General features: G+C 34.8%; 1 protein-coding gene across 1 annotated transcript; it reads left to right on the top strand.

Annotated features, from left to right (window-relative positions):
• The first annotated feature begins 3537 nt into the window (after positions 1-3537).
• On the top strand, positions 3538-15766 carry LOC140049955 (uncharacterized). The gene is made up of 8 exons (XM_072094909.1): positions 3538-3633; positions 4272-4599; positions 5917-6049; positions 7183-7345; positions 7763-7930; positions 10486-10594; positions 10681-13134; positions 13493-15766. Exons 2-8 carry the CDS (start codon positions 4284-4286, stop codon positions 13516-13518), a joined length of 3369 nt encoding a protein of 1122 aa, XP_071951010.1. The 5' UTR covers positions 3538-3633; positions 4272-4283; the 3' UTR covers positions 13519-15766.
• Positions 15767-15789: the final 23 nt, after the last annotated feature.

Below are 15789 nucleotides of genomic sequence, written 5' to 3'. Positions count from 1 at the left end.
AACCATATTCATCAATAAAGAAGCAGTGCACATTCCCTCACATATACTATTTCATCATCTATGTGAGACAGTCATACACAATGCCTCATTTGGTCAAAAAAAAAATCTTATACTTTTCCTGCAGCCCTCTTTTACTCCATTGACTCCATACACACTGCTAGACTACTCAGAAACCTTCATCTCACTGCCCACTGTTTGCTACATCAAACCTCTTGGCCCGAAACAGCAACATTTCAAGACACTTATTATGTACCATGTATGTTTGTTACGTTATGTGAAGGCAAAGTAAACTATTGTGTTTAATGGCTATAATTATGGGCCGTAAGTAAATTTGGTTAGGAAAAGGTGTTGGTCTTAAAAATCATCACATCACAGTAGGAGTTGTATGTCAAATTCTGTAAACCAAACAGTTTCCAAAAAAAAAAGAAAACATTGCATCAGGAATTTGGCATTGGTACCTATATATTATATTATATTATATATTATGGAGGGAAGTCAATGGAGACTTTAGACAGCCTCTTTTCTTTGAGAAAGTTGCAAAAAGCAAATCTATTCCCTTGCTGCAAAATTTCATTTCGTGAGTCTTTATTACCAGGTATAGCAGTGGATAGGAAATACTCTTCAACCCACAGACTAGGGATGGAAAGTATTGATGACAAATTGACTACCAGCACCAGAGAAACTATTAAAGTTGATTAGATGTACCTATAAATAAGGTTGTAGTAAAATGAATTGCCGTTGCAGAAAATATGGTTTGGACTGCTGCTCCACTATTTTTTAAGAATGCCACGGCATCAGCACATGCTCAATTCCCCACCAATAGATGGAGGATGAGATACTGACAAGATGAAAGTGAAATTACCGCATTTATTTGAATAAAATGCCCTTGGTGGTTGATTTTTAAGGAGGGTAGTGGGGGCGTGTAATCGTCGTGAGGAGTTTATTCGGAGAGGCGTATATTTTTGTGGGTGTAATGTGGGAAACGTGTATAATCAAATAAATACACCCTTTAGATATGAACAAATACAACACCATTCAGTGAATTCTATTACAAATAGAGATGTGTTAAAATACAATATTGTGTATAATATGCATGTGGCGGGGCGTACATTCGAGGAAATAAATTCAAAATGATGTCCGATGGGAGCGGGGGAGGGGGTGCGGTGGGGTAGGTTATTCAAAATGATGTCCTATGGAGGGGGAGGGGGGAATTTATTCGATTTTTCTAAATGTAGCGTTTATCCGAATAAATACGGTAATAGATTGTGGCGCAAGGATTTTCCCGATGAGGGGGGGGGGGGGTGGAGAGCGCAGCCAGCATCAATTGGCTGGGCCATCAATGGGAGCGCACCCAGAGGTTCCGATAATATTATACCGGTAAAGGGTAGTTTTACTCACTTTTAAAAATGAAAATCCTTGAAACAGCACTCAATGGGGTATTGTTTTATATTAGGAAATATCATCATATTGTCTACATAAAAAATAGCCAATTGTGGAGAGGGGATGGAGGGACGGACTCCCTCACCCTTCTCATTTGATCTCCCATCCCTATACCCCTCCCCACTGGCACTACCAATGTTGTAATGTATTGTTATAACAGTACAAATGTAAATGAACTGATTTATTAATAGACACCGTAATCCTATGTATTAAGCATAGGAAGGACTGCGTTTTATATATTATTATAACAATAGGGATATATCTAGATACTTAAACATTTGTTTTTCGGCCATTTTCTAATTAACAGCACTTAAAATAATGTGTTTATTGTAGGTCAGATCTTCGAAATTGTAAAGAAATATATAAACCATTGTAAAAACTGTTATAAAGTGGTAATTAGATCTATCATTTATGTTTTTTTGTCCTTTTTTAGGAATTTTTGCCATTGGCGGCCATTTTGTTTAAAAAAACCTATTTCCCCTACCTGGATTTTTCTAGACTTTTAGTATGTTCATATAGGGACCTTATAGAAATGCATTGTGGTGAAATAAATTCTGTTGCAATTTTTTCAACCATATTTCATAGTTTTCCTGTACTACTAGGCCTCAATAGTAGTGGCTGCAGAGGAGATAATGACAAACCAACCCTTTGGGATTCGGATATGTAAATGGATGTTTGATATTAAAAAGGTCAAATCGTGCATTTTTATAGTGTATGTTCGAAATGAAGATGATTCACATGAGTTGATCCTAACAAAATAAAATTCGATCTATTTGTTAAAATAATGTTTTTACAATTGTAAATGGTGGCTCAAGCGATTTAATGAATAGCTGCACTGTAAAGATCGTTTAAACGCACAAAACATTGCAGATAGGCTCGTTTCTACTATAATTTTTAAAAATTGCCATTTAAATATAATGTCCATTTTTCATGTCACATAATATTTAAGCCTATTTTGACCAAAAATACCTGACCCCAATTTTAATTTTTTAAATTGTCTGAAGTCAACGGGTTTCTCAAATTACCCTTCATTTGTCCTTTTTTCCTTTTTTATAAGCGAAATCATTTTGTTTCGTTTTTGTTTTTGTTTACAAAAATGCATCTGTATTCAAAGTTTGATTTTAAGTTCATATTTTTCATGTTTTGGGGACAATACAATAGACCGACTGTAAAAATATTTAGCAACTAGAATTTGCCAAGTTATTAAATCACCCTTTTTTCTGATACCTTTTTGTTGAAAGTTAATGGTTGGGGTTTTTATTCAATTCGTTGAATGTGATGACACATTACATTTTTAATTTAACATTTTTTTAATTTAGTTTTTATCGTTGATTGATTTTTTTGGGGTCGGCTGATTAGACAAAACATAAACAAGCCCTATCATTGTAGACAATAAAAAGAAACAGTGCAGGTTACCGTAAAAGAGTGAACCGCATTTTACGGAAACATTGTATCTAATTTCAGCTAGGCTAAAGCTGTACGTGTGCCCAAATATTGTAGTGATATGATCAAATATGGTAGTGATATGCTCAAATATGGTAGTGATATGCCCAAATATGGTAGTGATATGCCCAAATATGGTAGTGATATGCTCAAATATGGTAGTGATATGCTCAAATATGGTAGTGATGCTCAAATATAGTAGTTATATGCTCAAATATCGTAGTGATATGCTCAAATGTGGTAGTGATATGCTCAAATATGGTAGTGATATGCTCAAATATGGTAGTGATATGACATCATCATGTCCGTACATGGGCACATTACATTTTTTGTCACATAACGTTTGATAGTGTAGACAGAGTTTAACATTATCCTATACAAGCTAAATAAAGTTGATTAATTTCAAGTCGAAAATAGATTGAAAAATGTAATACCATGCTAAATGTTAATGTACATCCAATACAGATTAAAAAGACTAAGCTTAATAATGTTTAGATTAAAAGGAAATACGCTTAATGTTTTTAAAATACAAAGGGCGTGAAAGCTGTGTAAAATCTGATAAAACCAGGAATCCAAAGTTTTCGATTTAATAGAGGACGCTATATCAACAAAACGTCGTGCAAAAAGAAAACAAAACTCGACATTCAGTGTTGAAAGAGGACCTGTGCTGATTGTCTGCTGATGAGTGAGAGGGGCCTACCTAGCGAATTGACCTAAATAATATAATCAAAGTTACATTATATCCATAACGTAAGCCTACTAGTTCTGTTAAATGTTGAATAGGTGAATTGTATCTAAAAATTAGTGTAAAACATTAATATTTCCATACGTAGGCCTAGCATAGATAGGTAGCTCAGGCTCAGCTGGGATGCCAGTCAGTGTGGGAGTGGGCCCATCGGCCACGTAGGAGTAGCCTAGGCCTAGGCCTAGCTAGATTATGCTAGTTTATTTTCAGTAATGTCAACCTAGCCTAGATCTGTAGTAGTACGCCTAGAAACAGTTGAAAAACCCAAAAAATCAATATCCACCTAATATCCATATTAGGGAAGGATACCTAAAAAATTATATAGAAATAAAGAGCACCAATAATGAAATGTATTAACTTGAAAACTGCAAATAATTTTACAGCATGCAGGGCGTAGTTGTTTTCCCTTTGTTGCTGAAACATAATGCACTAAACAAAAGAACAAAAGCAGCATTATTTTAACACATTAGCACACTCAATTAATAAATGGGACATCCCTATTTTTCCATCTTTTTATAATGGTATAGTCCATACAAGTCGAGGTGACCGAAAACAGCACCTGATCCTAAATTAATAATAATAATAATAATATACCATATTAGACAGACTTTTATTATTAAACTCTATTTTTTATTTTTGACAGAAAAGTATTAGAATGGAATCACACTGTTTTAGTCTACCCTGTGAACGACCAGATTGGAACAAGATTTCTATGTTGATTGGCAAACTTTTTGATGTTCGTAGCATCAAAGAAGCTTCAGATGCCCTCTTGGCAATTGCCCGTCGGGTTCACGGTGCGGAATCGGCATCCACGCCTCATCATCTTATAGAGAAGTTTTTGTTTGAAGGTGCATCAAAAGATGAACAATGCAAAATAGTACAAACAGTTTTACCAGTATTAGCAAAAGCTGCGCAGTCAGTAAACAAATTTAAACTGAAGGAGAGTTGGCAGACATACAGGGAAATAAATGGTAAACAAAAGTTACTTCATCTTGATATTGTACCTCACTTTGTCTCCCCATGCTCAATAGAATAGATTAACTGCTGGGTAGTACCCTACTCTTGTACATTTAGGCCATGGGAAATGCAGTATTTGGTTCTTGTCCATGAACAATATTTTGAGGGAAGATACATACTCAACAAACATGTCACACAGTACTCAGGGTCAAGAGTACGTGGCAGCCTAGGTAGGCCTAGACCTACAGTACTGTATCTGTTGAGCCTAAAATAACAATATTTCTATTTTTTCACTATAAGTAATGGTTTACTTTTTTTAAAAAAAGATGAAGACTTTTTTATGCAGGGGCGAATTTTGCACATGGACGTCTTGACAAGAAGAACCATATCATCTCATTTCTCAGGGCTTTATTGTACGACATATCTAATTTTCACAAAACCAGAGTGCATGATCCCACACAACTCAATCTATGCTTGTTTATGTAAATTATCCGTTGAACCATTCACACAAATTTGATTTATAACTTTAATTAAATTAACAGTCTTCTCAACCAGAAGTTATATAAACAATTACATACTAGTGCTATTAAATATTGTATCGTAAATTTTGGAGTGTGCGTATGAAACAACCATAATACAGCGCAAGACTGAATATAATCCCATGATTAAGTATAATCCCATGCTTAAGTATAATCCCATGCTTAAGTATAATCCCATGCTTAAGTATAATCCCATGATTAAGTATAATCCCATGCTTAAGTATAATCCCATGCTTAAGTATAATCCCATGATTAAGTATAATCCCATGCTTAAGTATAATCCCATGCTTAAGTATAATCCCATGATTAAGTATAATCCCATGATTAAGTATAATCCCATGCTTAAGTATAATCCCATGCTTAAGTATAATCCCATGCTTAAGTATAATCCCATGCTTAAGTATAATCCCATGCTTAAGTATAATCCCATGATTAAGTATAATCCCATGCTTAAGTATAATCCCATCCCCTAATTTAGACTGAATTCATACATAATACTTTGGTAAATCCATGTGATCTGAGTAGCAGTACACTCACAAATTTTTCCAATTTTTTTACAGTGATATACTTAATAATATTATAAATATATATAAGTATCTTATGTACATTCTTAAGCTCTGTCCACACTATCAAACTTTGTGACAAAAAAAATGTGATGTGCCCATATATGGACATGATGATGTCATATCACTACCGTATTTGGGCACATCACATTTTGTTGTCACAAAGTTTGATAGTGTCAGAGCTTTAAGATAAAACCCCTAATATTTCGATTTTTTTATACTTATTTAGAAACCGGTAGTTCAGCACTTACAAGTACTGTTAGTAGTGAGTTCCTTGTGAGCTTGATGGCCAATTGTGTTCTGTGTACCATACCACTACCAAAACAAGTAACAGTTCATCCACTTGTCTCGTTTCTTTCAAGGTAAGTGGCGATATCAAAATTATTCTACTGCAGTTACTGCAGCAAAGAGTACAATTATTCATACACATTGTTTATTGCAGTGAATGCCTCATAAATTTCTACTTTAAAATAAACTAAAATTCATTTTAAAGCCCCATTCCCTACGTTTTTTAGATCTAATTTAAGATCACAAACTATATTTAATGTAAAAATAATACTATATGGTCCTATTGCGATAACTTTTTTTCGTCTTTAAACGGTTAAAAATGTGAAAAATAAATCGATTCTAATAATTATAGCGGCCCGCTATAAATCCCAAAATGCATTGCGTGCGGATTGATATTTTTGTTTTTCACCTGTAATTCGCCCACTTTTCGATCGATCGTGAAGCCAAAACAAATGGAAGACTCCTAACTTTTCAGCGAAAATACCGGGTTTTCCCCAATTTGTATCAACGGAGTCTGGCAAAAATAGAAAGACAATTAATGCAGCAACTATACAACGTCAGGCTAGGTATATAGCTAGCGTACGATGTTCGTACATTATCGATGTTTACCAGCTAGGCCTACAAAACTAAGCCTAGCTAGGCTAGGCCTAAGACCGTCCACGAGAGGTCGATCGCCGCGAGCTACTTAGGTAGTGCATTGTTTCTCACTTTTTATCATAATTTACCATAAAACGTACATTTAAGACAAGGAATGTCATGGTTTAATGTTTTTAAAGTGATATATATGTATTATTTTCCAAAAAACGTCCAAAATTGCAGGGAAGGGGTCTTTAAGGAAATGCAGTAATGCACAAAATCTGTAGTTACTGCAGTACCTGCAGAAGCATAATGTTGACAAGGTTCCTAAAGCATGGTCTACACTATCAAACTTTATGTGACAAAACAATGTGATGTACTCATATATGGACATGATGATGATGATGTCATATCACTACCATAGTTGGGCATACCACTACCAATATATATAATATAATTCCTATACAATATGTTGAATATAAAATATAAACAAATTAGGCTCACATAGAATCATACATTTAAGATACTGATGAAAAGTGTAAGTACAAGTGTTTTAATTTGTATATGAATATGAATTTATGTTTATTATAAGCATATTACCATATCATTCATCAAAATGTCTCATTTTCAGCTTTGAACGATCAAGAGATGTTATGTACGAGAAACTGCGTTGTGTTTTTAAGTTCTTTGAGGATATAGGTACAGGCCATTCAACATGTTTAGGAAAGGTTGTCTTCAAACTAAAGGTGGATGCAATGAAGCGTGACAAGGATCCTAACCAGCATGTTTTAAAGGTACAAAGATTGAGAATGAAATGTTGGTCCCAGTAGGGGATCTTGTTTAAGTTTTGAGGGTGTGTGGCGCAGTGTGTTGGACGTTGGATTACTGATCGTGAGATCGCTGTTCGAATCTAACTCTCGCTGCATTGCTTGTATCCTTAGGCAAGACACTTTACTTACATTGCCTCTCTCCACCCAGGTGTATAAATGGGTACCGGTACCAGATCAAGACACAACTTTGCGCTGATTACTAGCTGCATTATTATGGGAGTAGGTTTCCATGCGTGTTTGATCAAAAAAATGACCGGGGTAATAGTGTGCAGCGCATCGAGAGCTTGCTTATATGTGCTATATAAGAGTGAACTATTATTATTATTAAGTCAGTTTACCAAACAATACTCCAAGTAACGTTTCTCATTTTCTTTTCTGAAGCTTAAAACAACAGAACACACCAACAAAGGCATGTGTTTATGCCCCCTCCTGCTACCTGCGTCTCTGCTGTTGCCACCAATTGGAGCCAATGACGTCATTGAAATTTCTGGGATACGTGACGGAGTAGTGGTCAAAGGTCACGCATTGAATCTAACCATTATTGAAGAAGTAAGTTATAAAGAATGCAGTCAATTTTTAAAAAATTCATTCATAGAGAGGAGAAATTCCTCAAATGTAAAATGAATATCCAATCTCATAATGGCAACAATACATCGCCTTAAGCTTTGTCTACACTATCAAACTTTATTTGAAAAAAAAATGTGATGTGCCCATATATGGACATGATGATGTCATATCACTACTATATTTGGGTATATCACTACCATATTTGGGCACTTTCACACTTTTTTTGTCAAATCATCAAGACCAACAAATGTAATGTGTTACTTATTACAATATTGATTAGTAACCCTTGTGGTTATTTTGCGGTACACCACGTATATAAAAATCTGGAAAGAACTGTTGCGTTACTCGATGTTTCAATCAATAAATTCTTTGATCGTCCTCAAGCGTGGTTCCCACTAGAACGTAACGCAAGGACGTAAACGCAACGCAAGCGTTTTAACTAATGACAAGCGAAGTTATAGACAGTTAGCAATCACAAGCGAATAAGCCATCGCTTGTGATTGGTCAATTCACTTGCGTTGCGTTATGTCCTTGCGTTGTTAGTGGGAACCACGTTTTAGGAGTAAGGATACCCAAGATTTTCCTCCATGGCATACCCTAATGGTATATAAAGAGTTCAAAACATAAAGTATTTTCCCAGCTTTCTAAAGTAGTATATTGCATACAGTTTTATTTTTTTTTTAAATCTAATGATGTCATGTAACAGTACAGTAGTGGGAAACTTCATCTAGAATAGTGTATCAAATTTAATTTATGTACCGTTTTCAGGATTTTTTTTATTAATACATAAAATAAGCTAAATAATGCATTTTAAATTAGAATTTCAAAATATAATTTAAAAGATCGATGTAAAACATTTATTTACGCCGTTTTCTATCATAAAATATATTTTACAATTCATAAAATATATTTTACTATCAGACATTGCAGGTCTGAAAGTAAGTTGCTATAGAGATATTGATTATATCCACTGATTAATGAGTCAGTGGAGAATGAGGATAAGAAACAACAAAAAGCTGATAGGAGACAAAAAGAGACAGCTATGTGTGAGAGAGACAGCTATGTGTGTACACAGCATTGCAAATGAATATTAAAAATATCTATTTAACTCTGGAGGATTGGATTTATTTAGGGTGTGGCAGATAGCCAACCACAATTTGATTGATTGATTAACAATTAAGGTAACATATGAATTTTGTCTATGCATTTTTTTCTTGAGGTCAACAGCGTAACGTCTCATTTGACAGCTGATGCTTATGCACTACTAAACTAAAGCTCTGTCTACACTATCAAACTTCATGTGACAAAAAAATGTGATGTGCCCATATATGGACATGATGATGTCATATCAGTACCATGTTTGGGCATGTCACAGTTTGATAGTGTAGACAGAGCTTTAGATGATCATCCAGTTCCGATTCACTGTACTGTATTATTTACCACTAATGGCATAGTATGTCCAGTATTATGTTAGGGTTAGCTTAGGCTAATGAGGCATCACATGTGATACATGTGTGACGCTGTATCATAGAATTTGTCATGATACAAGACAAATTATAGATACAGTACCAAGAATCAGCTTGTTTGTGTAATAAGGCATCACATGTGATACACGTGTACACTGTATCATAGAATTTGTCGTGATACACTGCTGTATCAGCAGGCTGTTCAGCACACATACTGTCTATTGTCTACATAAATGTAGGAATATTTGTAATATTTTTTTTCATCCTGCTCTAAATCTGTCAAGTGTTTCTATTTATAGCTCTCGTTCTTGTCAAACTAATAATAGTCATGCATCAATAAACTTTTACAACCTATCAGGCCATGGCCACATATTGTTTACAGTAGTCATATAAATAGAACACAATATTGCAGTGAGTTTACATAGTAAATTGATATTAAGAGAGTTGAAAGGATATCAAGCCCATCTATAATAAAATAAACCTATTTCAATGTGCTAAAAATAAACTACAATAAAGACTACTAGACTATCAAAAATAATCAGTAGTTAAACCAGTCGTGTGTACAGCCCACTGCTCATTTTAAAACTGATTTATATACTGTAGGTTGGTATTAAGTTGATTGTTTTGGTTAAAAAGTTAGGAAAATGCTTATTGCTCCTTCTAATGGACTTACATCATTATTGGAGGTTTAGTAAAATATATTAGTAAGTATTAGTGTGTGCAATGAAGATTGGTCAAGTAAGTACTTGTAGTTTGTGGGTTCAATTTTAATAGTGCTAAAATTCTTTCTTGTGGATTGAAGTAAGGTTTATTAAAGTTTAAAGTAGGCCGATTTAAAGTCCATATAAGTTTGTTTCTTCATGATTTTAAATGTACAGTATCATAAATATCAGTGTAATGTAAACATTAAAATCATTAGAAAACATGTTTTATGATAATAATACTAACTTGTTATTAATTAAAATGTTAAATGTACATGTCATTTGAATTCTAAAATATATGTAGTTAGGTTAGAACTAATATATACAGTAATTGATATGGGTCATGTTCTAAACATATTGTTTTCTATAGCCTTCATCAATTGGACAAGAAGAACAGGATAGTGATTATCATGATGCCAATGACCAATCAGATGTTTCGGTAGAGAGTGATTATGAAACTGCACCAGAAACAAATGACAGTGAGTTAAAATTAATAATAAATATACTTTTAAATTTAAGATTTTTAGATTTTAAAAGTCAACCCAATTTTCAATAATTTTTGCAGATTTCCTGTCACCATATGAACTTGTGTCGGGGTACAGTAATTCACTGAGTAAAGCTATAACAAATTGCGCAATATACGACGCTGTACGAACCAATAAGCTGCGCCGTAGTTCTGACGATAGTCGTTCATCTCAAAATTCCAGCAACTCATCAAACCAATCAAATGCACGGGAGCAAGCTGGCTTCACAGAGGCGGGGCAATTAGCGCACAATCTTGCGCAGTATTACTCGCAGGATACGGACCGTTTACACGTCAACTTGCTGCGTCGACGTAGCTCCAACGAACTCTCATCTCATCACAGTACAAGTCTGTCGGAATTTGGATCTGAAATGGATGAATATTTCGGCAAGAAGATTTCGGCAATCAATGAAGATGATTCACAACATGTGGAAGAATTCGCTGCCACTCTTGCGTGTTCCGTTGTATCACATGGATTGAACACTGCTTCTCTGTTAGTTCCTGGAATACAGCAATTTGAAGCCAAACAACCTGTGAACGTAGCCATGAGGCCCATCGCTCTACGCCCCACCCCCGAAAGTATTACTCCTGAACTCAGCTCGGACGACACATCATCTCAAGTCAACTCTGTTGAACAGTTGGCAGACAATGTAGTAGAACAAAGCATATCTTTGATATTCTCGTCAAGCAATGGCAAATTGAATTCTGCAGAAAGGGTTACGACTGCAACAGCAAATGGTTTTCAGTGCTGTGGTGGTGGCGTGAAAAAGAAAATCAGTTACAAAAAAATAGAGAAACTAGCGAGCAATCTCGTTGAAAAACTTATTAACGAAGTCATGCTGAAGAAAAAATCCAAAATAAATACAGAAGAAACTTGTAGACAACAAATTTTTAATGAAAAAGAGAGGGCGTCCTTTGTTGAAGCCGTCGATGACCTTGCAGGACATGTCGTTGAATTGGCGTTACAAGATGCTCAGGACATCATCAATGACCGGTTAGATTTAGACAGCTTCGGGTCAGTAAATGAAGAAGAGTATAGCATCATTTCTTCCATGTCTTCAATGAAAGAAAGTGATTCTTATGAAATTATTAAAATTGATTCATTGAGCGACGCAAGTAGCAGCCCTGTAATCGTCACCAAAAAGAGTTTCTCAGCCGAAGAATGTGTTGACAAAATATTAACAGACAGTTTCGTTGAATTAGGTAATATGAAATGCGGGACACGGGACAAAAACGATGTTCATAATAGTCATTTTGACGTAAATGCATTTTCCCAAATGGTTATTGAGGCCGCTCTTCAGAAATTAAACGAGTTGAAAAGTTCAAATGGTAGCAGACGGAACTTAGGAGACTTAGGTTGCCTAGCAACAAGTTCCACCATCTGTTGTGATCAGTCAAAGGTTATTGGCAATGGTTTGGAATTATTTAGACAAAACCACAAATTGGAACTTCCTGAGCCAACTACAAATATTGTGCATGACAAAGTCAGTGAAGGAAATTTAATAAGTACACAGGAAACTATAGGTAGAAATGTGAAATATATCAAGACAAAGTTTGATAGAAACACCCAAGCATTCATGTCTGACACTAGTGAGAACCGCCTGTCCGGAGAAAACAGCGGGCCGACTCCTGGTACCCCACCCCCGACACCGGATTACCTGACGAAAAATAATTTTGAAAACAACCAACATGCCCTAGAAGAAGAACTTAGGAAACGTTTTGCAATTGAAGAAACGGACGAAGAAACAAAGCCTAAAATAACAAGTATTGATAGCCTAGCTAGTAAATTAGCTTCAGCTGCGGTTAGTGATGGTATCCATAAAGAAACGGAAGGAGCTGGGCCTAAAATAACAAGTATTGATAGTCTAGCCAGTAAATTAGCTTCAGCTGCGGTTAGTGACGGCATCTATAAAGAAACAGAAGGAGCTGGGCCTAAGATAACAAGTATTGATAGTCTAGCCAGTAAATTAGCTTCAGCTGCGGTTAGTGACGGCATCCATAAGGTATGTCGGCGGGAAAAGAAACCAAGTTCAGCAAGCACTTTTACAGAAGATTTACTCAAAATTGGTAATATTGATATCACTGGAAAAAGACCAAGTTGTACAGAGGAAAATATAGCAATTTTTAGAGAGGAGCTTCGGCGTGCATCCATTGAGCAGGAGAGAGAGCTGGCAAGAAGAGGATCACAGTTGTCAGACTTTGCGGATGAACTGGAAAGTACCAGATTTAAAGAGGAAATACCAAATCACATTCAAGAGTTTGCTTACGATCTGGCTAATAACATTTTAGCAAGTGCTTTTCGACAGCAGTTTGGAGACATTGAAAAAAATAATGATTCAGAGTCTACTGTGGACAGACAACAGCCTGGAGCAGTGAGCCTAGATACAGCTGCACAGGAGAGAAATTTACTTGCCATGGCAACAAACCTAGCAAATTCTATTGTAGCCTCTGCGTTACAGGCACTCCGTAGTCAAGCTTCTGGGCGTTCAACATCAGGTAGGTTTTTCTTAACAAACCATATGATTCTCCGCTATAGTTTATACCCATTTCACCATACAGAATGCAGGTGTTTTGCTAGGTGATTTAAGCATCTGTCTACACCATCAAACTTTATGTGACAAAAGAATGTGATGTGCCCATATACGGACATGATGATGTCATATCACTACCATATTTATGCATACAGTATCACTGCCATATTTGGGCACATCACATTTTTTTTGTAAAACAACAGTAGTTTGATATAATAGTAGACAGAGCTTCATTAAAGTAGTCCTAGTTAGATCTTAATTACTTATTAAAGTGCCACATGTAAATAAACAACTATGACTCAACATTGTTTTTTTTTTTTCAGCTGACCGTTCGCCCCACAGTCCTTGATGGGGGAGAGAAGAAGACTTGCAGACTTAACATTTCATCAAGATAAAAATTCCTTAGCTATAATAGTATACCTTGCTTTGATTTAGGTCATGCTAGTATAGACAAAAAGTTGACAAAATCTGTATTTAAGCTGCGGCTAATTAAGTTCCTTTTTAATCAACCATTTGTAAACATGGTTGTTATCCCTTAAGCTCTGTCTACACTATCCAACTTATTGTGACACAAAAATGTCCATGTATGGACACGATGTCATATCATTACCATATTTGGTCATACAGTACCACTACCATATTTGGGCACATCACACTTGTTTTGTCAAACTAGTTTGATAGTGTAGGTAGAGCTTTACACCTGCTAAAACAGACAAACCAAACCTTCCTCATTAAAAAATACTACAATAATTTACTGTAGATTTTAAACTATAAATACTCAATGATGTACTGTAAATTCATATTTATACTATACAAAGACCAATTTTAATGCATTTTAGTGTACTGTGTATTGTTTTTAAATTGTGGCAAACTAAATACCTTGTCTGTATTTTTTGGGGATATTATGAATTTGCAGCCCCATATTTTTGGTATCAATTTTGATTTGTTAATGTTTTTATGTCCGTTTAAAGTGACCACATTTTCTGTACATTTATCCTAATGTATCCAAAATGTTACCAAACAAAGTCTGTTGTTTAAAATTTTTAACATTTTTATATGATTAAAACAAGATAAAAAATGATTATTGCCAAAATGACGTCAGGAGATTAAAACTAAAACAGTAAAGATTTATAAAAATTAACTCAGTATTGTAGTTTGCTAGTCTGGCTATAATATAGCTATTTCAAAAGCATGGAGTTATCTATATAGTTTACAGGGTGTTTCTGGTGGCGTTTGCTACAATAAATCATCACCTTAATAAATCTAAAAACCTATATTCCCAAAATATGACGTACACATGCTTTTACAGTAATGAATTAAAATTACTTATGCTTAATTCTGAGATAGGCGGACACAATGCAAAAACAGTTGCGTACATAAACATCACTTCTCAGTGCCCTACAGCTTGGTTCCCACTAGGACGAAACGCAAACATGTTGACCAATGACAAATGATTGTTCAAATCCCTTACGTTGCGTTACGCCATTGTGTCTCTAGTGGGAACCACGCTTAAAGGAAAACATTCTCTTTCTAGAGACTTCTCCCCAATTACTTTTTGATTTCCAACATTGTCTTGTAACAGACTGAAACATTAGCTAAATCAAATACTGAGACATATGAATCAGAATACTAATACAGTAAGACAAATAGTTTATATAGATGTCAACTAAGTATTGTTTAAAATAATAGCAAAGTGAATGTCTTACCTATAAGAAAGATGAGCCTAGCATACACTGTTATAAATCCCATAGTATTGCACTTGGTTGAGCCTAGCATACACTGTTATAAATCCCATAGTATTGCACTTGATTGAGCCTAGCAAACACTGTTGTATAAATCCCATATTGGTACACACTGAGGCTGAAAATGGGTTGGGCCTAGCAAACAACACTGTTGGCATAAATCACATATAGTAATACTAAGTCACAGTTATAAATCCCTTAGTACTTAAAAAGTCCTTTCATTCATATGTTGAGTGTAGCAAAAACTGCTTATAAATCTCATATTGATTAAACTTAAAAAGTCTGGCTGGTAGAAATTTCACAGTGTAGTCTGGATTGTGGTTAATAATGGACAGATTGTATACACCTGAATATGCAAATGAGCTCAATCCTACTGAGAAAGTAAGATTGCAAAGGAAACTTAATACCTATAAATGGTGATAACAGTGTGCTAAATTTTGCAATATTGAAAATGATTTTTGTTCACAATTTAAATGTAGTTGATTGTTGCCTTAGTAAAAATAAAACAATATGGCAGTATATTTACATTAAAAGAAGCACTGTACAGTATTATCAATGGTGTGATACTAAATTCAATTTTAACTTTAATATGATATTAAATATGGTTGTTTAAAAACAGTAAAGTTCTAAGTATTTGGAATATCAGATTTCATGCTTGTTAAATAAAGCTAAGTCTACACTATCCAAAAAAATGTGATGTACCCATATGGACATGATCATATCACTACCATATTTGGGTACACCAAACTTTTTTTGTTTGATAGTAGTGTTGACTGGGCTTCAGAAATGATACATACTAAATAATTGACCATTATTAACATAGCATAAGCAGCAATAAAAATCATTTTGATATCATTTTGTAATGTCTCATTCAATTT

Source organism: Antedon mediterranea, chromosome 5 (genome assembly GCF_964355755.1).
Source record: "Antedon mediterranea chromosome 5, ecAntMedi1.1, whole genome shotgun sequence".
NCBI classification, from domain to species: Eukaryota; Metazoa; Echinodermata; class Crinoidea; order Comatulida; family Antedonidae; genus Antedon; species Antedon mediterranea.
The sequence above is the reverse complement of the archived record's forward strand: the minus strand, read 5'-3'. Positions and strand labels throughout refer to the sequence as shown.

What these genes read in the sequence shown, in the direction of transcription:
- LOC140049955 (XM_072094909.1), top strand. Translation starts at nt 4,284, where the DNA reads ATGGAATCACACTGTTTTAGTCTACCCTGTGAACGACCAGATTGGAAC. An exon ending in CTAACCAGCATGTTTTAAAG is followed by an intron (nt 7,346 to 7,762) that starts GTACAAAGATTG and finishes TCTTTTCTGAAG; the next exon opens with CTTAAAACAACAGAACACAC. An exon ending in TTCTGGGCGTTCAACATCAG is followed by an intron (nt 13,135 to 13,492) that starts GTAGGTTTTTCT and finishes TTTTTTTTTCAG; the next exon opens with CTGACCGTTCGCCCCACAGT.